General features: G+C 42.1%; 1 protein-coding gene across 1 annotated transcript in view; it reads right to left on the bottom strand.

The window, feature by feature from the left end:
• Positions 1 to 79: 79 nt before the first annotated feature.
• The window catches only part of LOC145946227 (uncharacterized), a 56,548-nt gene continuing 31,045 nt past the window's right edge, over positions 80 to 25,582 (bottom strand). Inside the window, exons 19-27 of the mRNA XM_083055753.1 lie at positions 20,120 to 25,380; positions 12,029 to 14,126; positions 8,385 to 8,589; positions 6,390 to 6,648; positions 5,776 to 5,890; positions 5,547 to 5,669; positions 5,315 to 5,469; positions 5,114 to 5,193; positions 80 to 4,556 (exon numbers count right to left, since the gene is read on the bottom strand). Coding sequence (XP_082911879.1) covers positions 4,388 to 4,556; positions 5,114 to 5,193; positions 5,315 to 5,469; positions 5,547 to 5,669; positions 5,776 to 5,890; positions 6,390 to 6,648; positions 8,385 to 8,589; positions 12,029 to 14,126; positions 20,120 to 25,380 — 8,465 coding nt within the window. The 3' untranslated portion in view covers positions 80 to 4,387. The remainder of the gene's footprint in view (positions 4,557 to 5,113; positions 5,194 to 5,314; positions 5,470 to 5,546; positions 5,670 to 5,775; positions 5,891 to 6,389; positions 6,649 to 8,384; positions 8,590 to 12,028; positions 14,127 to 20,119; positions 25,381 to 25,582) is intronic.

The following is a 25,582-nucleotide window of genomic DNA, read 5'->3' as shown; positions in this document are numbered from 1 at the left end:
TATATATATATATATATATTCATATCTTTGATCTATCGTGAGGTAAGTTATTATCGCGTTTTATTATTATGTCGACAGATTTTAGTAATGGACTAGGTTTATTTGCATCTAGGATATATAATACAGTAATATTATTATAGAACGCGAGTTCAAGATGTGAAAACAAAAGTAAAGTGAAATCGGTAGCTGAAAAAAATTTGAAAGAAAATTAATCAAAAATACTTATTATCGATATATAGATGAATATATGTTAAATCACGAAACGATAGTATTACGCTAGTCAGTGAATTTTCGATACTATCACACATTAATAAACTAAAAAAGTCGTTAAAGTTAAATTAAAATAAAAAAATAAATCTTAAGGCTGATTTGATAGCTTACTTATATAGATACAATTTTTTTCTTCCATAGAAAGCGAAATTTGTATCGTGCAAATATATATATGTATGTATATATGTAGCTTTCTTTCAAAATTGTATACTAATAAAAAAAAGAGTTATATTATAGTATCAACCAGTGCCGTAACTAGCTTTTTATGTGCCCTGGGCAAGATTTTATTTTTTAATCCCTTAATTATTTTGGGGGAAAAATAATAATAAAACGAAAACAATGTAACAATTGTTTATAAATAATTTTTGTGTACACAAGAAATAAGATAAGATATATATAAGATCATTCATATTTATTTCATATTTATAAATAAAAATAATTATTTTAATTGCACTTTTCTGGCTTTCATTGCAGCAAATTAATTGATTATATCATCATAATTAATATCTTTAACAATATTATATTCAATCGAAATTATGGAAAAATTGGATAATCGTTCTTCTCCAATTTAAAATTAAAAATTTGAAAATTTTATTATATTTGAACAATTTTTTTGTTTAGTTTCATTTCAAGGCCCCCTTTGTTCTGGGCCCTGGGCCTGTGCCCCTGTTGCCCCTGCCTAGTTACGGCACTGGTATCAACGCATATTACTATGTATACCAATGTTATGATATATCCCATAAGAATTTTAGGACCACCAATTCTTTTTATGAACGAGAAGAAAAAGGCTGGATTACATAGATTTATAACAATCTCTTCCTGGTTGTCTCGTAACGCGTTAAACTTGAAACTGTAAGTCTTAGTCAGATTTAACGGGATATGTACGTGGATATATGCGTGCACGTGTATGCACGAAATCGTGTGACACGCAAGACGCAATGTTTCTTGACGCACGCGAACGGCTCGTATCTTCATCGCACATTTAACGATGCATTGAATCATCTAGATGCGGCAGAGACAGACTCAGGGTTCTTTGAATTATGTTGATCATAAGGAAAGTACCCAGCACTAATCTTATGTGAAATAAAGTTCGGTTAAATCAACTGGTTTTTTCATATGTTGTAGCTTGATCTGCTGAACATAAGATGAACCAGCTGAGTTTACCGAGATTCAATTTCATTTAGGATTTTATATAGGTTCAAAGACTCCGCTAATTCGATATAAAATTGTAGCTTGGTAAAATCAGCTGGTTTTCTTATATGTTGTAGCTTATGATCTGCTGAACATAAGATAAGATAAGATAATTGCTTCAATGCTAAATAAGGAACTAGCTACAGTTAGATGCAAAACCCGTATTTTTCGTGTTTAACTGGCTGTAACTGTGCTTTTTGTTCAGTTTTGAGCCTATTACATTTTTGTTCATCAGGTCATAAGCTGCAACATATGAGAAAACCAGCTGATTTTATTAAGATTCAATTTTATATCGAATTAGCGGAGTTTTTGAACCTATGTAAAATCCTAAATGAAATTAAATCTCGGTAAAATCAGCTAGTTTTTTGTAGCTTATAATCTGCTAAACAAAAAATGTAATAGACGAACACGAAAAACTATGGCTCTGCAAGTTGTTTGACTGACTGTAGTTAATAAGTAACTGTCCATTATTTAGCTTTTTGAGGCTATATTATATCTTTGGTTCAGCAGGTCATAAGCTGCAACATATAAAGAAACCAGCTGATTTAAGCGAAATCCATTTCACATAAGATTAGTGCGGGGTACTTTGTTTATTTTTACACCATTAGATAGAAAAAATTATTGAAATAAAATTCTAATTTTTTCAGGCTTCAATTTTCTCCAGTCCTCGAAAAAAGAAGAAGTACAATTGTCCTGAATTAAGTGTGCGCTGAACATACGGAGCAAAAAGTAAAGAGGGACGATCTTTCAGGTCCTGTTCCACTAGTTTCTTTCGAAGGTAAAAAAAAACGACATCCTCCCGCACTCGAATATCATATTATCGGATATACATTTCGGCGCCTGTATAATGCCCTTGTCACATTACAGCTTTCTCTCTTTCTATATATTTCTCTAGAATTATTGTAGTAATAGTATTGTCTGATTCCCAACTGCGTTTGTTTCTTTCCAAGGAGAACAGAAAGTCAAAATGATGTCAATTTGACGTCATATTGACCAAATTTGGACATAAAGATTCAAATTTGATCAATATGACGTCAAATTGACATTATTTTGACTTATTTGTTCTCCTTGGGTTGTTATTCTAGCGCTTATATAAGATATAGGCGATCGTGCGTAATGGTGAAATAACGTTACGGAAGATCGCATGTGGATACGATTTGAATAAACGGCGATCTTTTTTTTTTTTTTTTGGTAGTTTCTTCGTCGTTCGATGACTTGCATGTTTATAGTTGTTTCTATAGCATGCATATGTATATACATGACTTTGTTACATGTCTGCGTGCGCGTGATAACGTTGCGTCCGATATTTGCTAATTATTCGTGTGGTACAACATGGTATCTTTATATATATATTATATATTATCATGTGAGACAGTATATATACGATATCTCTGTATGCGCATATGTATATTAAATTTATATATAGATGTATGTGTATATAGATATATGTTATATATCTACTCTAATATATATGTTGTATATTTATATATAACTCTCTGTGGGTATACAAATAATGTTTACAAAAATATTAATTTGGGTAGACAAACTTTCAATAATTATAAGTCCGTTAGTCTCGAAATATTCACGAATGCAACAATAACAGTGACCGATTTTATTATATCTACAGTATACGCGAAATCATCAGGGAAACCGTCGCGTTCTCTCTTTTTAATTCAACACAAGTCTCCACGCGAGCGGATGCTGATTCTTTTGCCGATCTCTCTCGAAAAAAAAACAGCCATCCTAAAATCTCAAATTATATTATCCGTCATTTCGAAACTCTTCGATGTCGTATTTTTTTTTACGCTTTTTTTCGATGATACTACGATCTCTTCGACGATCTATCTTCCTGGATCGGGAAAGCTAGCGGAAAGCGCGCTTGCCAGGAACAGCAACAACAATAACTTACTAAAATCGTTATCGTACACTACTTACAAACTCTACTTACAAACTCGCGAATATTCTAGCGGACTATCTTGCTAAATCTTTTGGTAAATCCGACGCCGGAGAGAGCCCTGATACGATCAGTGATTGATTCTGGTATTTTAATTATCAACAAACTCACTTAATTAAGTGTGAGAAAAGCATATAGAACTTCTGATAATGATAAGTGACATTAGATGCGAGAAATGATATCAATATTTCAAATATTGACAGTAATAACTCTGATCGTATGAGGGCTCCGTTACACCTCGCCGTAAACACACACTGACACTTGTAATATTTATCTTAATCGCGTTAATTTGATAACTTCATCGTTAGATCCAAAAAAGGAAGACTCGTGTGGCGTTCTTTACTTTTTTTCACTGTGAACGCTTAACCCTCTCGTCTTTCAAATTGTTCATCGTTAAGGGCGATGAGAACATCGTCCACGTTGCATGATAAGGATTTTTAATCATATTCGCTGAACTCGAAAAGAGTTTCTTTCGTGCGATCGCGTGGATTTAATTAGACATTTCGTTCGTTGTACTGGTGACATTTCGCGAATTATATGAATCTTTGTTTCTCGCGCGAATTATCATATAATTATCATCATAAATATTCTCGAAATGGAATTAAACATACTATTTCATAAAATATATTATCGAAAATATAAACATATTAGTTGACAATTGCTAAAATTTCTTGACATAATATACACGTTAAATAAAATTGCAAATACACAAAATAAATAGAGATAAAATAATCATGACTGACACTTACCCTTGATACAACGTAGTCATGCTTTAAAAAGAGAAAAATTAAAAATTCGTAATAATCTCTGTCGTTCGCAATCGAGGACGTTTCGTATTGTCGAAAGCGATCGGGTTAAACGCTGAGAAATTCGCCGTCTATCTTAACGATTCCGTCTAATGCTTTGGTGAATATTATTATCCTGGGTCTTGATACGCCGCGCGGCGTCCAAGTCCCGGATCGTCGGCCTTCCTCACAATCTCTCCACGTAGTTTCCCGGGAAAGTGCCGAAATAGCCGGTTCTCTGACTGGAACCCACGTACCATCCGTCGTCGCACTTCTCCATAACGTACACCGTGTCGCCCTCCTTCAGCTCAAGCTCGTCGTCGTTCTGTGGCTTATAGTTGTACAACGCTCGATACCTTTATACGAGAAGCAACCAGTGTTGTAGAGAAATAAGTAATTTGGATTAAATTCTGAGTCCTCGCTGCAGCCATATTAGATTGTGACGTCAGAGGCGAGAAAGCACACGCTGAAAATTCTTAGATGCCATTTTTAAATGAAAAGATATTTCGATGAACCACTATTTCAGATGGCTTTAGCTCTCGAAAACTATTCTTTTCCCTTGACAGTCGATCAACAACCGTAAAATGATCATGATATCAGACTTTGTCATGTGGAATGACTGCGCATGTGCAAAGACTAAACGAATTGGGCTTCATATTACAGCTGTTGATTGATTAAGGGAAAGGATAGTTTTCGAGGTATTTTAAGAGTGTGCTAAAGCCATCTGAAGTGCTGTTTCATCGAAATATCTTTTTATTTCGAAATGGCATCTAAGAACTTTTAGCGTGTGATTTCTCGCCTCTGACGTCACAATTCCAACATGGTCGGTGTGGAGCCAGGAGTCTTAAGACGATAAAATGTTAAAGGCTTTACACTAAACTAACTAAATGCAAATGAGAAGTCGCAAACTTACGGGATTGGTTCCGAATGCGTGTCGATGTGCAACGTTTCGCTGAGTTGCGTTATGTGCAACTTGCTCCCTCCCATACGTGGCTGCAAAGGAGATCAAACTGTTACTTGTGTGTTTTTATATTATTTAGAATCGCCTTGAACAAACGTTTTTCATTGATAGCGATATATATAATGAAGCGATACGAGAGAACGAGATAATTACCAGTGAATTGTAATGGGGCTGGGTTGTGTTGATATTGACCGGATTGGACGGCACGTAATGATGGGGTCCCATACTCAATTTTCCTCCGGACGAACCGTTCGCTAAGAGACTGTGCGCAGCTGGAGACGCGACCGGTTTGTTCTGAATCGGTGTCTCTGAAAGAGAAAAATTTCCTCCGTCAATTATCGATATCGCGCGATGCTCTCGAATCTCCATCGGATTTCATAATTACCTGATCGATGTCCGGGTTCCACGAGGACCTCGACGTAGGAAATCGGGAATATTCCTTTTCTGTTTCCTATGCGTCCTTCGTACCAATTTTCGTCGACCCTTCTTGTCAAGACCACCAATTCGCCTGTAAAAAAATAAAACCGATAATACGAGAAATAACTCGCGCATATAATTTTGCTTGAAGGTAAATTAAAAAAAAAAGTCTCTCGACTCGCAAGCATATAGCTCACCTTTCGCCAAAGACAATTCGAGATTAGTCTGGGCGATGAAGTTGAATTTGGCTCGTGCCTGTCCTTCGTGAGCCTTCTTCGGCGTCGTTCGCATCGTACCATCGTATGGTAGAATCTGCATTACAAACGTTTCAAACTTGTACAATACTATAGAGCAAACAATTTGGGTTGATTCATAAATAAATTGGGTTGATTCATAAATAAATTGGGTTGATTCATAAATTTTGCTATATGACAACGCCTGATCACATATAGCTGAAATAACCCTGGAAAAAATTCTGGAGCTTTCGCGATCAGTTCTACCTCATCCTCTTTATTCTCCGGATCTTGCCTTATCAGATTTCCATCTATTTAAGTCACTCGAAAATTCATTATAAATGGAAAAAAAATTCCATAATGATGCTGAGATCGATCTGAACTTTCTTTGCATCAAAATTCATAGAAGAAGAAATTAACAAATTATTGTCTAATGGGAACAAGTATTTAATTAAGGAGATTATATTATAGATTAAAATTTATATTGTAAATAATATTTAATATAAAAATTCAGTTTGCCAAGTAAAACGGAACTTATTTACGAATCAATCCAATATACAATAGGCGAGCGGATTTACCTCGACGTAGTTGGAAGGAAACAGTCCGATCATCGCATTGTACTCCCCTTCGTACCAGTTCTTGTCAACTTGTCGTCGAACAAATATGATGTCGCCGCGTCGGAAAGTCAATTCCCGGGATGACTGGCCGACGAAGTTGTAGAGCGCCCGCGCGACCAAACGCGGTTCCGGTGTTTGATCTTGGGATCGACTTCGCTGGCTCAGATCGTCCACGAAGTCGTCGTAGCGATTCAAAGGTATGGGTGACTTCTGGGAGGGTCTGTAATTGTTGGAACTGTCGAAATGAAACTGTCTCTCGACGAGCCTCGTCGAGATTTTGTCCCTTTTCTATTTGCCCCGAGCAAACGCCATCTTATTTCGCGGATTGATCATTATTATCGAGTATTTGCGGATGTAGAGAAATTTCGAGAGGAAATGATAGATTTGTTCTCTCTCTCATATTTTTCTCCTCGATCAATGTTCCCCCGCAGTTTTATATTCTTCATAATAAACAGTCGATTCATTTTACAATCAAATACTTAATAATCTTGATTAAGAGCAGTGTTGTTCTTAGATGATTTTTAAATTAGCTAGATAAAGATGAGATAAAAATATGTAAATTCACCTTAGATAAAATGAAGATGATTTTGTTTTAAATATATCTAGATAAAAGATAAAATTATATGTCGATTCATCTAGATAACTTCCAGATGATATTATTTTTAAGACCGCTTATATGTAAACACAGTTATAAAAAAAATATAAATTTTAAAAGGGATATAAAAATATATTCATATACTTTTATTTATAAATTTTTATCGCTTACTGCTTGAGTTCTACTAAAGTATTTTTATGTGCTATGACTCTAAACCAAATTATCTGAACATTCGTCTAGATAATTTAGTAAAAATAATACTTTTTTTTATCTTAGATGCAGATGTAGATAATACATATTTTTATTATCTACCCATATAAAGATAAGATGATGCCAAAATTTCATCTAGATAATCATCTATATAATTTTATTTAGATAACAGCAAACACTGATTTAGAGCTAGGGCGGAATTTCATCTGCTCTCTTTCAACAAAGGTAACTGAAGAGACTTTATATTATCACGAATATCCATGCTCGGAGCATCCTTCCCCGAAGGGGAAAGGACGTCGACGAAATTGATCTCTTTCTCTTTCGATTTCTCTACCTGTGTGCTCACCTACGCTTTCATTGTGACGCCCGCGTAAAACGACTCACGACGCGTTACGCAACCATTGAATAACAGGAAATGTTTACAAACCGATGACAAGCCAAGGATACACATGCCTCTTTCGCCATATTATAAACTTCATCTATGAAAATATTATCTTATATCGCAAGGAATGCGAGGGTGATCTAATAATTAATTTCTTCACGCGCAAAAATGTTGAAATTAAAATTTAGAACAAAATTTTGCCTCCGTCTCTAAATAGGAGAGATTAAAGTGAATAAAAAATATGTATTATCTTTATCTGTATTTTAGATGAAAAAAAGTGTTATCTTTACTAAATCATCTAGAATAATGTTCAGATAATTTGATTTAGACTCATAGCACATAAAAATGCTTAAGTAGTAGAACTTAAGCAGTAAGCGATAAAAACTTATAAATAAAAATATGAATATATTTTTATATCCCTTTTATAATTTACATTTTTTTTTATAAAACTGTGTTTATATATATAAGCGGTCTTAAAAATAATATTATCTGGAAGTTATCTAGATGAATCGCCATATAATTTTATCTTTTATCTAGATATATTTAAAACAAAATCATCTTCATCTTATCTAAGATGAATTTACATATTTTCATCTCATCTTTATCTAGCTAATTTTAAAATCATCTAAGCACAACACTGTTTACGATCAAATATCTTGGTTCTTGATGCCATTTCCTTATCCCGATTGATCGAAGCCTCGCAGTCGCGAACTTCGCCCGCGATTTTTCGAATTAAAACGAAAGAAAATAAAAGATTTTTTGCACTTACATGAAGTTGTCCGTGTGCCTGCGGGAGTCGATGTCGTGCAACTCCTGGAGATACTTGCGACGGCGCTCTTCCTGGTAGACGCGCCGCATGTTTTCCGCGCTTCGGCGCGCGAGCTCCTCCTCGCTCAGCGGTTCCTTCGCCTCTGCACGCACCGGCGAGCGATAGTGAATCGTCACCTCACCCTCCACATAACGCCTCGGCGATTCTGCGTTAAACAAGAGATCGGCGTTTATCGGCGTTTTTCGATCGACTCGCTAAATAATGGTTTCATCGCATTTTTCTTTTCTTTTTTTTTTTTAGATATTTCTGGGCAACTGTATTCAATTAGATTCTCTTACTAAGACTCTGCTTGTTTCAAAATACACACCTGACGTTTCATCTAGCTATTAATCGCGTCGCCATTTGACGCTGCCCCGACGGACCTTTGTCATGATTAAAAATGATGATGGCGCGTATTTGTTGTCGTCGGTTCTATTTATATTCTTGATAATGTGAATTTTAATAGGATCACTCAGGAGACCGAGATTTCGCGGATTTTCCGGCACATTCCGACTTGGTATATATTCGCGATCATTCATCCGACGACATTCGAGTCCGACAGAGTTACTGGAGCATGTATCCCGCGCGTCAGATCGTTTTACTGGAGAAAGATTGAATCATAGGCAACATACACATAAGAGAGACGACGACTCGACCCACTTCGGGTCCGGTCTCGCTTGTTTAGCTCATTCCCCGCTAGAACATATGGCTTCTTCGCGGAGAGAAACCGCGGTATTTAAGCCTCGCGGTCATCGACCAGCGAGAGATAAAAACCTAGATACGGTCCCTGAACAACGTAATTTAACATATGACATATAACGTATCTACGTAACGCTTGATTGACATTTGATTGCGCGCACGTGACCTGTCAAGTTTCATACCGATTTGGGAAATTTACAATACTTATACGTGTTATTATATCCTCGCGGAAGGAAGAACCGCGTATCGGTTAGCCGCACGTTCATCATCTTTGTGCTGATTTATGCAAAGACACGAAGAGAGCAGCCAGCCAAAGACCGGGTACCGACTCGCGCGGAACTTCCTCTCTCGTCTCTTATCTAGGGAGAAGGCGAGCACGCGTGTAGAGCTTATACATATATACGAAGCTTCGCTATTTTAGGAGAGAAGTGTTGCGCACGCACCTGCGCTGAGCGGGATAATGACCAGGTTCATCGCGATGCGAAGAAGTGCAGCACTCACGCACTATGCACTCGAGTGCATCGGACAACACCGAGACCGCGCGATTGATAATACGGTAAACACCTTGCGACTATCTCCGATAAAACGCAGTCGCGAGATGCATTTAGGAATACCAGATATGTCATAAAAAAGAGAGAGAGAAATTTGTTGACGTGCACAATTTTTCTGGCATAAGATATGCATTTTTTTGTATACGTACTTCAAATACTGGGATGCTATGCGTAAAAGTTAGAGAATGGAAAAGATGCGTGGAAGGAAGAAATAACACGTACTAGTTTACAACCAGAAATTACACTAGTTTACAAAAAAAAATTTTTTTTCATTATTTGGAACTAGACAAGGTGTTTTAGATTCTTTGATGCTGAAAACGATGCCAATTTTTATCAGTATGTCAGGTTTCTGAAATAATTGAGATTTAATATGCAAAAAATGGCTTTTTTGATATTTAAATTTTTTTGTAAAAAAAATCAATGTTATTTTGAAAGAACTGTCTGATCAGAAGTCATGATTGTATTGTTCATCCCTTATAAAATAATTTTTTTTTTCAATTTCGATATCTTATATTTTTTAGTCATGTTAGGAAGGATTTAAATATAGAGTTTTGCTGAGATAGCAAATATTCCGCCCATAATGATGAAGTCATATAATTATACTCATAATTTGTAGTTTAGAGCTATCGATACACATACACAGTGTAATTTATCGTGATAGATCCCCCTAAATGTATATTTATACATATATAGGGTGTCTCATTTTAATTGCCCACCTTGAATTTTTCGAAACAAATACATTTTTTCGAAAAAATGTTCCAGACAAAAGTTGTATGATCTAAAGGGAGAACAAATAATGGTAAGATCAATTTTGGAAAAAATAATTTTTTTCCAAAAATGCTTTCTTCCTCAAGAGCATCTCCACATGAGTAGTTCCCGGCTTTAATCTTTTAATATGGTTAAAAAGTAAAATATTGAAATAAAAAAAAAGGCATTTTATAGGAGATGAACAATACATTCATGACACTTGATCAGAATTTCCAGATAACGTTAATCTTTTTTTACAAAAAAAATTTTTTCAAAGTTATTTTTTGCGTATTAAATTTAAATTATTTTGGAAACCTGACGTGCTGATGAAAATTAGCATCGTTTTCAGCATTCAAAAATCTATATGAAACACCTTGTCTAGCGTTTCCAAAATAATTAATATAATTAATATACAAAATGCATATTAAATGCATATTAAATAATTAATATGCAAAAAATGACTTTTAAAATAATGAAAAAAAAAATTTTTTGTATATATATAAATTAGTGTAATTATTAAAGAAATTGAAATCTCTTTCGGAATCAGTGACTTTCATCCTCTTTTGCAGTGAAATCGTACTCGGCTAGCGTAATCCAATTTGTAAGCGTGTAACAATTCGAAATGAGAAACCAAATTTCAATCTCAGAATCTCTCTCTGCCGCATCGCAACCTTTCACCAGCTTTCATTCAGAGATTCTCACGCGATCGATCGCTCCCTCTTTCTCCTACGTGTTGGGCCTATTTTTTTTCTTTTGTTTACGGTATCTTACGATTCTTTTCTCTGATTCTCTCTTCGTTAATAATTTCATTCCACTTTATCGTGGGCGCTCCACAAATCGTGGGAGGTTACTACTTTCTTTCTCGCTATTGTAGCAAATTGGTGCACCGAAAATATTGTATTCTTGAAATAAAAGAGAAGACTGTAAAATATTATAAAATCCTTCTTAACAAATATTTTTAAGTGTTTCTAGAACTAAAAATATAATTTTTTGTTAATAATAAACGATTATATATTTTTTAATGCGGACCGTTTCATTGAGGTAATATCGTCATCTTGATGAAATAATGAAAAATGTCTAATTAATATAAAAATAAGAAAAATAATTAAAAAGTAAGTGAATTCTATTTTACAAAAATATTTTTTAAATAAATAGGAAATCCTTAAAATGAGAATACAATTTTTTCAGTATGCAATATTAATTACTTTTGAGAATTTTCAAACGCAAACCTTAAATTTAATTTTTCCATGCAATATTAAAATATTAATTGCTCGACAAATAAAATAAAAATAAATCTCAAAGTGTGATAAAAATAAATGATAATTAATAAAACAATTAATAAAATAATTAATGAATTATATAATGTTTCTTTCACGATTTGATTATATCACGTCTAAATTAACATAAGGCGGAAAAGAGCACCGGTTCCGGAATATGAAACCTACTTTACGCTCCCTCCATCACGCTTCCCCCTATCCATCTCTCTCGCCTCTTCAATCATCGCTTCAACAACAGCTATAGCAAAACGATTCTAACAGAGCGCGCGGGGCTATTTACGCGCGGCAGGAAGAGGATTATTTCAGGAAAATTGTGTTCATGTTTACTGACTGTACGGAATCGGTCCGTAGACCGTAGACGGAAGCGTGTTTCCGGCGGCGTGAAGTCCGCCAATCGGGCTCGTCTGATCGAACAAAGGGCTGGCACGGCGGGAGGCATCAGGGTCAATCGGACGTCTGTGTGTCCCGACAGGATCTACCATCATTCGCTGATCATTCGCGAAGCGATCGTTGACAAGCTGCGGCGAAGATCCGAGATCGCCACAGGATTTGCGCAGGAAAGACGGTCGTCTTCCGTCGTCCTTTCTTCCACGAGACTGACTATTTCGAAGAGGATCCCTGTTATCGATTCTCGTACCATGGCTGATCCGATCTCGTCGTTCCTTCTCAGCTGATTCGGTCAGCAGATCTTCGACGAGATCCTCGTGGCTGCGCAGAATAGTCACGTCGACGCTGTAGTCGTTCAGATATCTCCTCTCAGCCTCCTCCATGCGTTCGCACTGCTCGTTCACCATGCTGAGGTCCAACGGAGGAGGTGGAGGGATTCTCGTCTTGCTCTGCGGGGTCAAACGACGCTCGAGCGAGACCATCGGCTCGTCAGATATCGATTGTCCGCGACCGATCAAGCGTGCCCGACCCTCGCGTCGTCCCGATCGTTGCTCCCGACATTTGCCCGACCCGTGATGACCCGATCTTGCGATATGGGAATTGAGCGCGTAATCGTCCGACTCGGGAACATTGACTGCTCGTGCGACGTAGAGAGAAGCGTCCAGGCTCTGCCTCTGGATCGTCAGATTCGGCAGGGATTTGCAGAGATCCTGGCGTCGCCTTTCGTCGCTATTCAACGCGACATTCGCCGAAAAGGGATCCAATCGGCTCCAGCCACTTCGCTCCGACTCATCCCGCGTCGATCGATGATATCCGCTCCCGTCCCGTCGAAAATCGATCTTCGGGTCTCCGAAGATGTACTCGGGCAGGTTCCTCTTTCGACGCCACGTGACAAGATCAGTCTGATCGTCTTCCGAGACGCGGCACCGATTATTATCGAGTATTCCTCGATTATCGCGCGTCGAGCTACTTTGATCTACTTTGACACTCGGCGAATCCACGTGCCAATCGTTATTCGCCTTCCCGGCCGGTACGTTTCTCACGTCGACGCGTTTTATCTCGCTTCCGGGTAGGATGTTGACGAGCACCTTGCCGTTTCTCCGGATATCGCTCTCGCGATCGACTCGGGACGAATCGACGTTGAATTTCCTATGCTGGACGACGTTGTTCCTCCTGGCAAACTCGATAAACGCGTCGTACTCTTCCTCCTCTTCCTCCGGGGTGCGCGTCGTCAGGGTCCGGGACTTCCGGTCGTTTATACTGCTCATGGACGATTGATTGCTCTGGCTGGTGAGCGTCTCGGTGCTGCCGAAGCCGGCGCCTCGCCTGGACGTCTCCGTCTGATTGTTTCTACCAAGGTTTCTGGAATGCGACCCGTTGCAATCCCGTCGCGGGTTTCCCGAAGCGAAGAACTGTCGTCGGAGATAGCGATTGTGCGCGAAAATCTCGTGCAATCGATCCCTGCTGTCGCTGAAGTGCTCCTTCTCGAGTCCCACGGGATGACGCGTCGACGAGGAGGAACGCGGGATCATAGGACTTCCGTAGGAACGTTGCGCTTCTTCTTCTTGAAGAAAACCTCGATCTCCCGCGGTGATTCCGTAGACGGCGGGTTCGAAGCGCGAATCGCCGCAATAATAGTCCCTGTAATCCTTGTAGAAGTATTCCCGCTCAAAGTCCGTCCTCGGCTTCCAGCTCCACCGGGAGTTCTCCGGCTCCCGGTGACGGCTGTCCGGGTATCTTTGCGAGAGTGTACCGTCTTCGCAACGCACCGTGCAAGCCCGTTGCATTTCCGGCATGGAACCTCGTTGATAGGTGTGTCTCTCGATCGTCCGGGTCACCGGCCTGTCGTCGACCCGGCGTCTCTCCAGGTCGTCGATGTCGCTCGCCAGGTTGGTCCACTGAACACTGCGCTCCAGGTCCGCGACGCGCGGCAACATCGTCCTGCTGCCCATCTCGTTCATCGCGAAAACATGACAATGAATTCTACGAGTAGGTATAGTCTCTCTTTCCCGAGTGTGTCTCTTAATCAGTTTTGCGCCTCGTTATCAGGTTTACAGAGATTACGAGCGACGAGTCGAGTTTTTTTTTTTAATGTTGAGTTTCCTGAGAGATAAAATCGACGAGTCGGATATTACTCAAAAGCCGATGATGAGTCTCGCGGAATTAATTGCGCGATAACACGCGAACGGGAAGAATGGAAGACGCCGATTGAGCAATCGGCGGCTTTTGCGGCTTCTTCGCCTCGACAAGTCTTCGGAAAAGACTCGTTCATTCACGCGTGCGCGAAGAAACGTCACGATTTATTCATCATCGGGCGATGACTCGCGATCGTTTATTTAAACGCCACGTCCGACTTTTTCCACGTCCACGACAGTTTGGACATTAGTCGTCGTAACGGTTGTTACATGATGAACGGATGTGCGGAGGTGCAACGTCGGTTATCAAGGTCGAAACGATCGGTATCGTTCCGTGTCACGTTTCTCGCTGCTGCGCCAACACGTATTTTCGTATTCGCGATTAACCTCGCGTGTAATATTAATAGAACGGCCCAAATATAATTTTGCTTATTGAATTTTTTTTTTCAAGTAAATAAGGCCCGAAAAAAATGTTTGTTGACGATAGTCCAACGTAACTGGCCTCGTAATGACGTTGATTTATTAATATTTAGGAAAAACTATGCCGTTATTATAGGAACAAAAGACATTCACGTATCATCAGAAGAAGGTTCGCCTTATTAAGGAGCCTCTTCCAAAGTGTCTTAAGTGCCTAAACAAAGCGTGTTTGTTATACCTACGAAATCCTTCCCTGAAGGTGCTACTTGCCTGAAGAAAGGTGCTACTTGCACTCTCATGGCTATTCTATTTAAATGAGCACCGAGTTTCCAGGGCAATGTGGATCAACGTGTTCGCGAGAAAGACGGTATCGCGGTGCCGTTTTTTTCTCTCTCAAGGAGAACGAAAGTTTCACACCGAGAGTCGCGACTTATTTTCGTCCCATCGTCCCCGCGTTCAATTATTTCCTAATACAAATACGTTCAACAAAGTCTTGAAAATCTACGCGTTTGAATCCAATGTTAATTTCGAACAGACCATTCTGGAATTTTGAATTTCAAAAATTGCTCGATGAGAACGCGATCGTCCAAAGTCCGAAGACAAACTTCGTCGTAAGCCGATAATATCAGATAACCTTGCGCGCGACACGTATGTGCGCGAATTTACTTCGACGTAGGTATATAATCTCGTCTTGTTCGAGCTGGCGCGAATTAAATCGTCGATTAAATAGCCGCGACTTTTATCACCGTGACCGATCACGCACTGATAACTCCGCGACTAATTTATCCAAGGATTTTCCAAGAGGAACTCATCAACGGCATCAGCGCTTCCTCCTCAGGATTCGAAGCGGAATCGAATCCCTCTTTCTATGCACTCGCGCGATTTGACACTCGTCGATCGACCTCTTCTCGATCACCTGTTAACGAACCTGTTAACGCACCTGCGTCGCGCGACGCACGCGAAACACGTCTGAGAAGAGGCGCCGCGAGGTCGGCACCGGCTTATCGCGGCTCCCTACTCCTTGAAGAAGAACGGTTCACCAAGCACGAATCTTGAGGAACGTCTTCGGGCTCGCAACGCACTCGCGTAACGCGTGTTTACATCGAAAACAGTAGTATATCTCATCACCGATATATATTTCGGGATATTAGAATGGGTGATTAAAATTGATTAATTTGATCCTTCCGTCAATGAACGGGTGGTACCCGGGTACCCAAAGCAATTTCAAGTGTTAAAAATGTGTCGACATCATCGAAAACAGTATATTCCATCACTGATGTATATTTCAGAATATTAGAATCGATGATTAGAATTGATTAATTTGATCCTGCTGTCAATAAACAAGTGGTACCTGAGTACCCAAAGCAATTTCAAGTGTTAAAAGTGTATTGGAATTTTTTTCTATATAAAATAAAATACAAAAAGGGTCTTTGTATTCTGAAATTTCCTAAAATATAACGAGAAAGAATGTTTGATGTTGTTGTTATAAAAAAATTGCACACAATGCAATATGTCGAAAACACGCAGTTGGTACCCGGATATCCATATATTGATGAAAAGGTGAAAAAACTATGCATTGACAGAAAGGTCAATTAATTCTTATAAGTAAATAATTCTTTACAAAAAATCGAGATCGAGATCGGTATAAAAATATTAAATTACTCCTGTACATAACATAATATCTCATAAATATAACGAGATATAATTAATTACGTGATTTTTATAGGAAAATTCGCGAGTTAATAAACGTTTATTTCCTCCAAGTCATTATCCGCAAAGATAAAAAAATTACGTTTGTGTTAAAAAAACTGTTCAAGGCCGCTTACAAAGCCGCGTTGTTATTTCACAAACGCACATCGCGAGTTTTATTATTACAGTGTCTTGTTTCATCAACTTTTTTCACAGCGTATCACTAATTATTCACAACTTTAGCGATACCATCTCCACATTTGTTTTCCCTCCCTCGCGTGCGTGTATAAATTGTAAAAACTTTGTAAAAATTTAAAGACAGATAAGAAAGGCATAATGCAGAGAGAAGAGATTCCATTATCATCTCTCGACGAACAGGAAAAGAGACATCAGAGAACATCAATCATTGAGAGAGATTAGATAAGAGACGATCGAGCACTTCTCCGTGAGATCATCTTCGTGCGCGCTAAATATATTTAGTTTCAATGCGATTCGCGTATACACGTGACAATGTCAAGGTAATCTAACGCTGAAGAGACTCGGCCACGTGAGCTTGATTATGGGTGTATGCTAATTATAATATTATGCAATAACGGGGAACGACTGTTCATATTACGCAGCTGTTCAAATTTATCGCGCGATATTGTAACCCGACTACACAACCACACAAACACACAGACACTCACCACATACAAACACACACACACACACGTGGATGACTATTACTTCAGCGTCGCGTGTGTGGTCATCGTCGAAAATATAATGATGACCACCTACTTATCCAATTTTAACATCGCACAAATATGCGTTCTACGATTAAATTACGATTGAAATAATTAAAATCATCATCGATATTTTTTTTTGTTTTTCATGAATTTATGATAATGATTAAACAACACTTGTAAATAAATTTTAATGCATTTTCAATGAAAAAGATCTCGACCGCGTGTGAAAATTAAATAATGCCTTAAAATGAAAAATAATTATTTATATGTTGGAGATAATAGAATATGTTAAGCGAGAATTCTCGATTGCGTGCGGTCACATTTAATACTGTAAGTGTGTAAATTGAACGTCAGCCAGTTCACTGTTACTTTTCCGTTAGACAATTAGCATGCTCGGCTGTGTCGGATGCCCTTGACATCGTAGAACCGATAAAATGATTTAGGGCTCTTTCTCTTTCTCTCTGATATCTTGATACGCGCAATTATCCCGACAAAACTGATTTCCGATTTGGAATTTACGATGCCGCGATAGTAACTTCGATTATGCGAATTGACAGATCTCGTCATAGATCAGCTGATCGCCGGCTCACACTTTTTCCTTTGTCAACGTCAAATGTCGCCATCACCTCTATCGCGATTTCATCATTTCCCGATCTCACCTGCTCCTCTTCCTCTCTCTTACGTAACATAATATATTTTATTAATATAACTTTATATATTTTTTAAATATATAGTAACGTTATATACTTTTTAAATATATTTTCAGATGGTTCCATCATGGTTGTACCTTTCTAATACGTAATTGACATGTGGTCGTTTCAATTTTTCAAATCATCGCAAATCATTAAGACATTCAAAATCAAAGAAAGCGTAAAAAGTAAGATTTTACAAGCAAGATCCAATTTTACACGGGCAAACTTTCTGCAGAGCAACAAAATATTCCGTCCTCTTCGCATGCAACGATACATACATCGTCGAGACGTCGTCGTTCAGGCAAACAATAAGAAATCTAAGTGAACGCACGATGCATGTTTAATATCGAATTTTCTAATCGGGGCTGCACGGCGAGTGATTTCGCTCGCGCGAGCAAATTTCGCCATCGCGAAAGCGCGTTATTTTCGGCGCGATATCAAACGCGACTTATGACGATGAGCGAGAGGAATAATTAACGCACGTAACGCGGATGAACATCGTCGATTATTGCGCTCATGCTCGACCGCTCGTGCAAACCCGGTTGTGCAATCTCCTTCCCCCTTCCTCCCTCCCATCCCTCTTTTATTCCTGAGTTCGCCACGCATCCCCGAGTCGCATGCTTCATTGTACACCTAGAGTCCCTAGAAAATAACTCATCGTATCTATTTTTATTAGTTCAGCTTGCAAGCCCCTCAAAATGGCGTAACCAGTCACAGTACAAAGATTTTAAAAAAGTAATATATATATATACATATATATGTACGCCATTTTGAGGGGTTTACGAGCTGAACCAATGAAAGAATCTGGCCACTTCATGTGGCCAGACTCTATCTTCTAGGGACTCTATGTGCACCATCGTCATGACACAAGTGTCTAATAAGTGCCATCGGTCACGTGCGCGGAAACTTTAATGAACGTTAAATTGATGCAAGTGATACTCGTACCACTCGATGCATGTATACGTCGTGAAAAAATGTATGTCTTTCATTTCGAATCTAGTGTTTAGAATTAGAGCTGTTTCAATCTCGAAAGAGACAGAACGAAGCATTTTGTTATTTTTGTTTATATGTTAGTCGATGCGATCTTCAAATGAGAGAGATTACTTCGTTTTAGATCATTATTAGGCCAGTGCATAAGTTCTTGCCGATTTTTTGCCATTTTTCATAAATTAATCAAAGTATTTTCCATCGTTTTTTACGACTTTTTCCCAACTTTCCGCTAACATGCGAATGTCACGTCGAAAAATGGGTCATCTTTTCAAATAATTCATTCGTCGACTTATTTTTGCGATATTCGAGAAGTCAAACAAGCCGTGCTGCATCAATCTGAATAATCAGAATCAATGATGATCAGAAAAGGCAATATTTGGTGAGAAAGCTGAGTGGAAGAGAACTTCCTATTTCAAGTCGAACAATGCTTTTTTGGTCTCTAGCAATATGTGACCTATCATGCAGCAAGATGATTGCTGGCTATTTAAACCACTATAAGTCTTACAAATGATTCTATGTGAATCAACAGCACTTGTTTTATAAAAACAAAACAAAAGATAGTGGTAAATGTGCTCTTTATCTTATATATATTTTTAATCATCACTAAAGGCTGGTTGTTCCACCTCTTAGTAAATTTTACCTAACAGATAGTCTTCTCTTTTCAGATAAGTTTTAAAAAAAGACGAACATATACTATCTGTTGGGTAAAATTTACCAAAAAGTTGGAACAGCCGGCCCCAAATGTGAGGATATGTTGACATCTATAGCTTCTCATGCGTAAATGTCAATGTAGAGAAGCTATAATATACGAAAACCAAAAACATTTCTGTTCATAAAGTCATATTAACAGACATCGGCAAGAACTTTTGCATAGTTTCCGGATGAAGATCAGTACCAGACGTTACATAAAACAACACGCGCATAAACGTACACGAGATGCACATAAAAAAAATATACACACACGCTTATATGATATAACCATGAAAATATGATATAATAATGATGAGCTTGTAATCGGCATTACCTTGACGATCGTCCCTGCAGTGCTGGGATTTTGGCGGCGGCGGGGGTGCATTCGAGTATTCTATGGATGAGTGGAAAAAAAATTAAAATAATAATTAGCCGTGCGCTAGACACAGCTATATGAAAATAAACTGTCGGGAATTGAACAAGGTGCCGCACGTACACATCGCGCTATCTTCCTCTCTAGAATCTAAATGATATTGGTGTCGCGAGCATGATTTTTAGATCCGAATGTAAATGAATTTAATTTAAATGGTAAATTATTTCGAAAAACCCGGATTTTTTTCTGAAAAATGTAGAGAATAAATTTTCCCGCGAAACTCTTCTTCTTTCTTGCTCCTCAAACTTAGAGAAACTCCGAGACCCAGCTCAGACGCTCCAAACACTTGGCGGGATTCAGACCTTCGAAGGTGACGGTCGGTCGAGCCGTGTAGATAGGCAGAGTCGGCCACCAGGTTCTCCGCCTTCGCACGGCGGTGGGGGAGGGCGGCGGGGGCGGTGGTTGGTACCTGAACCTCGGTCTGTGCTTGTCAGGGTCGAAGGGTTGCCCGGCGAAGGCAGTGGAAGTCTGCGACGGTTTGAGGATCGACGCGGGCGTTCTAGGTCGCGTCGGCGACGAAGAAGTGGCGCGCGGTCGTTCCGGAAATCTCTTCCGGAAGTCACCAGCGGGAGACGAAGGACGCGTCCTCGAGGAGCCTCGATGAATCTCGAGATCAGCCGGCGATGATAAAGAGCGCATGTTGTCGCGACGACTGGGATACCGATGAGCCACCCACTTCCCCGCCAGGTAGGGCGCGATGTCGCGAAGCTCGCGGACATCCGGCGCCGATGTGAACATCTCGCCCATCAGGGAGGTCCGGGCGGCGACTTCCGGCGATTCGAATCTCTTCTTCATCCGACAGACCGGTCTTCTCGCCGCGAGTTCCTCGGTCTCCGCCTGCCTGGCCACGTGGTTGGTGACGGTGCTGGTGACTTGCGGGTCCTTCAGCTCGGCGGTCTTGCTGATGACGTCGATGTGCGGCATCGAGAGGTTGTCGCGGCGCAACGGCATCCGCGGGATCGGCGGCGACTCGCCCCTTCGTCGCGGTCTTCCTCTTTTCCTCGTCTCGAATCTCCTACGCAGCCAAGCCACGTCGATGTCGTGCTCCGCTCCGTGAAGTTTCCGCGAGCCGTTGCGCGTCGCCTCGCTCGTCCTCTTCAGCAGGCACCGCGCCAGTTCCGGGTCGCTCCGGAAGCGCTTGGGCGCGGGCGCGATCTTGACGCGCCGCGACAGGTCCTCGGCGCTCTCAAAGCGCTCTCGCAGTCGGCGCACCGCGCCGCTTCGCACCAGCTTCAGGTAGGCGCGCCAATACCTCTCGGGATCCGGCGACGAACTGCGCGGCCCCCAGCCGCTTCCGCTGTCCACGCTGCAGGACGAGTTCGATCGCGTGGTCGCGCGACACGGACTGACGCTGTGCGGTCTGGCGTCGTGTTCACGCTCCCGTGAACAGGAGCGGAACGGTCGTCGTTGCTGCTGTTGTTGTCGCACGCCCGTCACTTCCGACAGCGTCGGGCTGTCACGCGCCTTTCGCCGCTCGCTGATGCTTCTCCCGCTCGATGGCGACGTCGATCGCGATCGATCGAGCCTGCCGCAGAGCGGACCGTACCTGGCCGACTCGGTCTCGCCGAAGAGCTCCTTCAGGTCGGCGAAGCTCTGCGACGACGACAGTTTCTTCCTCGTCGTCGCTGTCTCTCGCTGCCACTCTCCTCCTCCTCCTCCTCCTCCTCCTCTCTTCTCTACGTTCTCGAAGAATTCGATCTTCCGCGACACGTCCTCCGTCTCGATCGCATTGCCTCGTTGAATCACCGTCTTCACCGAGGCTTCCGAGCTCTCCGTCATGCTGTCGACGTCGCTGCCCGAGATCAGTTTGCTAGATTTCGCTTTCTCCGACGGTATCGCCATGGCTAACAAGGGTGGTTTCTTCGACCACTCTTCAAGTACGGTTTCCACGCGTTGCTTGTCGCTGGGACTCTCATTATTGGGCGTCAACACCAGTAGAAAATCGCTCTTGTCCTTGGATCTCGTCGAATCATCGATGTATGACGCTTCGAGGGAATAACATGTTCTGGGAGAGGTACTGGCCACGCTGGGTGTGTCGGACGCGCAGATCGTCTTCGTCGTGCTCTTCGTGGTCGATTTTTTTGGCATCTTCTCGATCGCCAGAGCAGCAGCTATGCTACCGCGAGTCTCTCGAGGCGCTAGAGGCGAGGATAGTCTCCTTCGCGTTATCTTGTCCAGCACTTCCTTGCCAAGGGTCAACGACAGTCTCTTCTTCTCTAGTTCCGACATCGGCGGTGAAACCGATTTTTCCGATCCGGATCTCTCGAGCCCCTTCAGACGACCGATGGAATCGCTCTTCTTCAGGGTACCTTCGACTCGAGTCGCGTCGTAACTTTGTTCCTTCAGCATTGGTGATTCATTCGTCGCGATCATCGAATGGCATCGTACATGAAGGCTCTTTGAATCGTGCTGAGGACGATCCTTGGAGTCACCTTCAGGCGGAACAATTATTTCGTAACTCGTCAAGGTTTCGCGTTTAACCATTTCGCGATCTTTGTTAACAGATTGTTGATCCTCGTTAATTTCGCGAGATGTTTCCACGACTTCGCCATTCGATCGCAATGTGGATCTCTGAGGATTGTCGCTGCCGTAGATTTCATTCAGTTGCTTCTTCAAGGTTGCCACTTGTTCGATAGATAGACTGCTCCAAAATTTTTTGCTGCCGCCGAGACTCCTCTGCAAGGACGGATGGTGATCGGCGGATCTGTCGATATCCCTGGCGTTGGCCTTCTTCTGCATCGTCGTCGCCACGTTTACGACCGAGCTACCGCGCCAGAGAGGTTTGTACGTGTCCTTCTGCGAGGAGATGGCTGCTCGCCTGGAAGATTCCAGCTCGTTTCCCTCGTTTTGGAGCCTTTTGAAATACTGCAGGATGTCTTCCACGGAGCGTTCCTTGCAACGAAGTCCACAGTCGCCATGCCACCTAAATTTATCGATGTCCTTCGTGCTGAAGAGAAAGTCCTTGTCGCGCTGGACGCTCTTCAGCTTCCCGTAGAGCGCCTTCAGCTCCTGTTCGGCCTTCTCCTTCGACCTCACTTGCTTCCAACGATCATAGTCGATGATTTCCTCGTTCTTCATCCTCGGTCGTAGATCCCCGGACGAGAATGTACGCTCCAGCTGATCCATTCTGCTGAGGCTCGCGTAAAAGTCACGCAAGTCCTTGTATCGCTTCGACTTGCGTCTGTGATGCAGCAGCTCGAGTATGTATTGCTGATAGTCCTCGCGATCGATCGATGACAAAGAGCCGGTGCTCTTCAACGACAAGTTCGAACCGAGCATCCTCCGTCTGGCGTCTTCCGCCTCGCCGGCGCTTTTGGCTCTCGCTTTCTTCGAGGTGATCGTCAACGGAGCGTCCGAGTCGTCTTGCGTCGAGACGCGAATTCGTCGAGGTGCTTGGAATCTCACTGGCGACGGCGAAGACGATCGCGGAGAAGATTCCCTGGATTCCGGCAGAGTCTTCAGCGGCGGTTCGCTCAGACTCCGCTCTTTCACGTGTTCGCGCGACAATTCCGGACTGCGATTGCGCAATGTGGTGGTCGAACTGAACTCGTCTATGCCCAGCAGGCTGTCGAACTTGCTGATCTTCTGCAAAACCGATCGACCCGGCCAGCAGACCCCGTACGGGCTGGAACTCCTGGACGAGACGACGCTCTCGCGCTCCCAGTTCTTGAACTTTGAGTTCGAAACCGGCCGCTTGTGCGCCAGATAAACGCTCAAGGATTTCAGAGACGGCTCCGACTTGAAACCCTCTCTCGCAATGTCCTGGAATATCTTTGCGCGTTCGCCGACGAGAGATCTTCTCGCGGCCGCATGAGATTGCACGACTGAGGCGCTATTTCGCAGGAATAGGTTCTGGAAGAAGGTGTCGGTGCGTGTCATCTCCTGGTGCCGCTTAATTTCCTCCACAGTCAAAGGCACGATCTGAACCTTGAAAGGTTTCTGCTCGACGCTCGGCACTATCTTCTCTATCCTCCTTAATAACATAATATCCTCTTTCTCGACCATCTCTTTCCAGCCGTTCAAGGACGTGCTCGCATCAACTTGATCGCTGTCCTTGTCCCTCTGAGTTTTCTTCCTCGCTTCCATCTTCTTTCTGTTGCCGTTTGCGCCCACGCGTATCGTTTCCGGTTTTTTAACCGGAATCCTGACGATCGTCTGCGGCTTTTCACGAGGTCGCTTCCTCCTGTTTATCTCGCTATTCACCTCGGAACAAGACGAAGACACGGAGCGTAAGGATTCTTTACTGACGAGCAGTTTTTCCGGCGGCTTCGCGATTATCTTTGCCTTTTTCTGTTCCGGCAAGACTTTTTTAATCTGCGATGACGTGCTTTTTGCGGGAGATTTCAACTGGGAGCTCGATGTCTTCCTTGTCGTCGCAGATGGTTCAGACGTCTTTCGCAACACGTCCTGTCCCTTGGGCGAGATCGCCACGGCGCTCTTGAGAGATTTATCTATTGAACGCTTCTGTTTGCTCGATAAACTGTACGGAATCGTCGAGTTCTTTATCGCAGTGCCTGACGAGAGCAATCTTGACTGCACGTCTCTCGTTTCTCTCTCTTTCTGTCTCTGTAAAGCTTTTCTGACCTCCACTAGCGAGGAGAGTTCCGCCGGTGATTTGCTCAATCGCTTGCACGACTGTTCCTGCTCCTTCTTCGTCAGACGAAGCTTTTCTCTCTTCGCGCTTGACAAAGGATGATCCGATCTCGCGGCAATTTGACTCCTTTCCGGAGATCTCTGTCGCTCCTTGGAAGTAACGGAAGTGTATTTCGATGGCACTTTTACCGTCGGGAGTTTATCAATCTTCGTCGAAGATTCCCGTATGATTCTCGACGTCGGCGATGCTGAGGAACAGACGTAACTTCTCGTAGTGCTCGACGGCGAATTCGACTTCTTGCTTACTTCGAAGTGACTCTGCGACAGGCAGGGATCCGACTTCCTCTTGTTGAAGACGTTGGAAAACAGACCGGACTTAGTGGTCTTCGGGATAACTGGGCTGCTGGAGGATGTACGCGTGATGATCGCGCTGTGGAACTGCTCACGGTTTCGTCGTTGTCGCTCGAGATTGCTGCAAAATTTTTCCCTCAGCGACCTAATACTCGTAACACTGTCGGCGCGCGCGAAACACTGTTCGTGCCGGGGTTTCGACGAGGAGGAATACGAGCTATCGATCAGTCGCGTGCTTTCCGAGTACAGCTTTAGAGTTCTGCTGTGGCGCGAGGACTTTCTTCGGGGCGGCGAGGGCGGCCTCGGCGCCGACATAGCTTGCGATGTAGAGCTACGAAGAGGAGCTCTCATGACCGGCGGCGATCTTGAGACCGGTACCGATCGTAGCGTCTGCGAGAACGAGGAGAAGACGGTCGACGTGCTCGAGGCGCTTCTCCGATGCACGCGTATCTTCGTCAAGGTCGGCGAGATCGGGAAATACTCGATCTCGGAGTCGTCTGTGGACAAAGTTTCGGGTTCGTTTTGCGTTGTCTTGTGTGTAATTGAGTCCTTTTTGCCTTTTATACCCTGCCACCAAAAAGATCAAGTCGCCTAAGGTTGTCTCGCTCAAGGCTAAGCTGGTGGCGCTAAACTTGCTCCTCGCGTCGTGGTGTTACTGCGGCTGGCGGTGCGCTTTGCTTATGAAAGAAGATTGCAAGAAAGGAGCTTGTAAAAGGATCATTCCGCGCACCAATATCGACAGATTATCTCGAGAGGAGAATTTGTGCCATATTTAAATTTAGG

The sequence above is a fragment of the Prenolepis imparis genome, unplaced genomic scaffold (assembly GCF_030444845.1).
Source record: "Prenolepis imparis isolate NDT839.2.m4 unplaced genomic scaffold, iyPreImpa1.0 SCAF_15, whole genome shotgun sequence".
Lineage (NCBI taxonomy): Eukaryota > Metazoa > Arthropoda > Insecta > Hymenoptera > Formicidae > Prenolepis > Prenolepis imparis.
The sequence above is the reverse complement of the archived record's forward strand: the minus strand, read 5'-3'. Positions and strand labels throughout refer to the sequence as shown.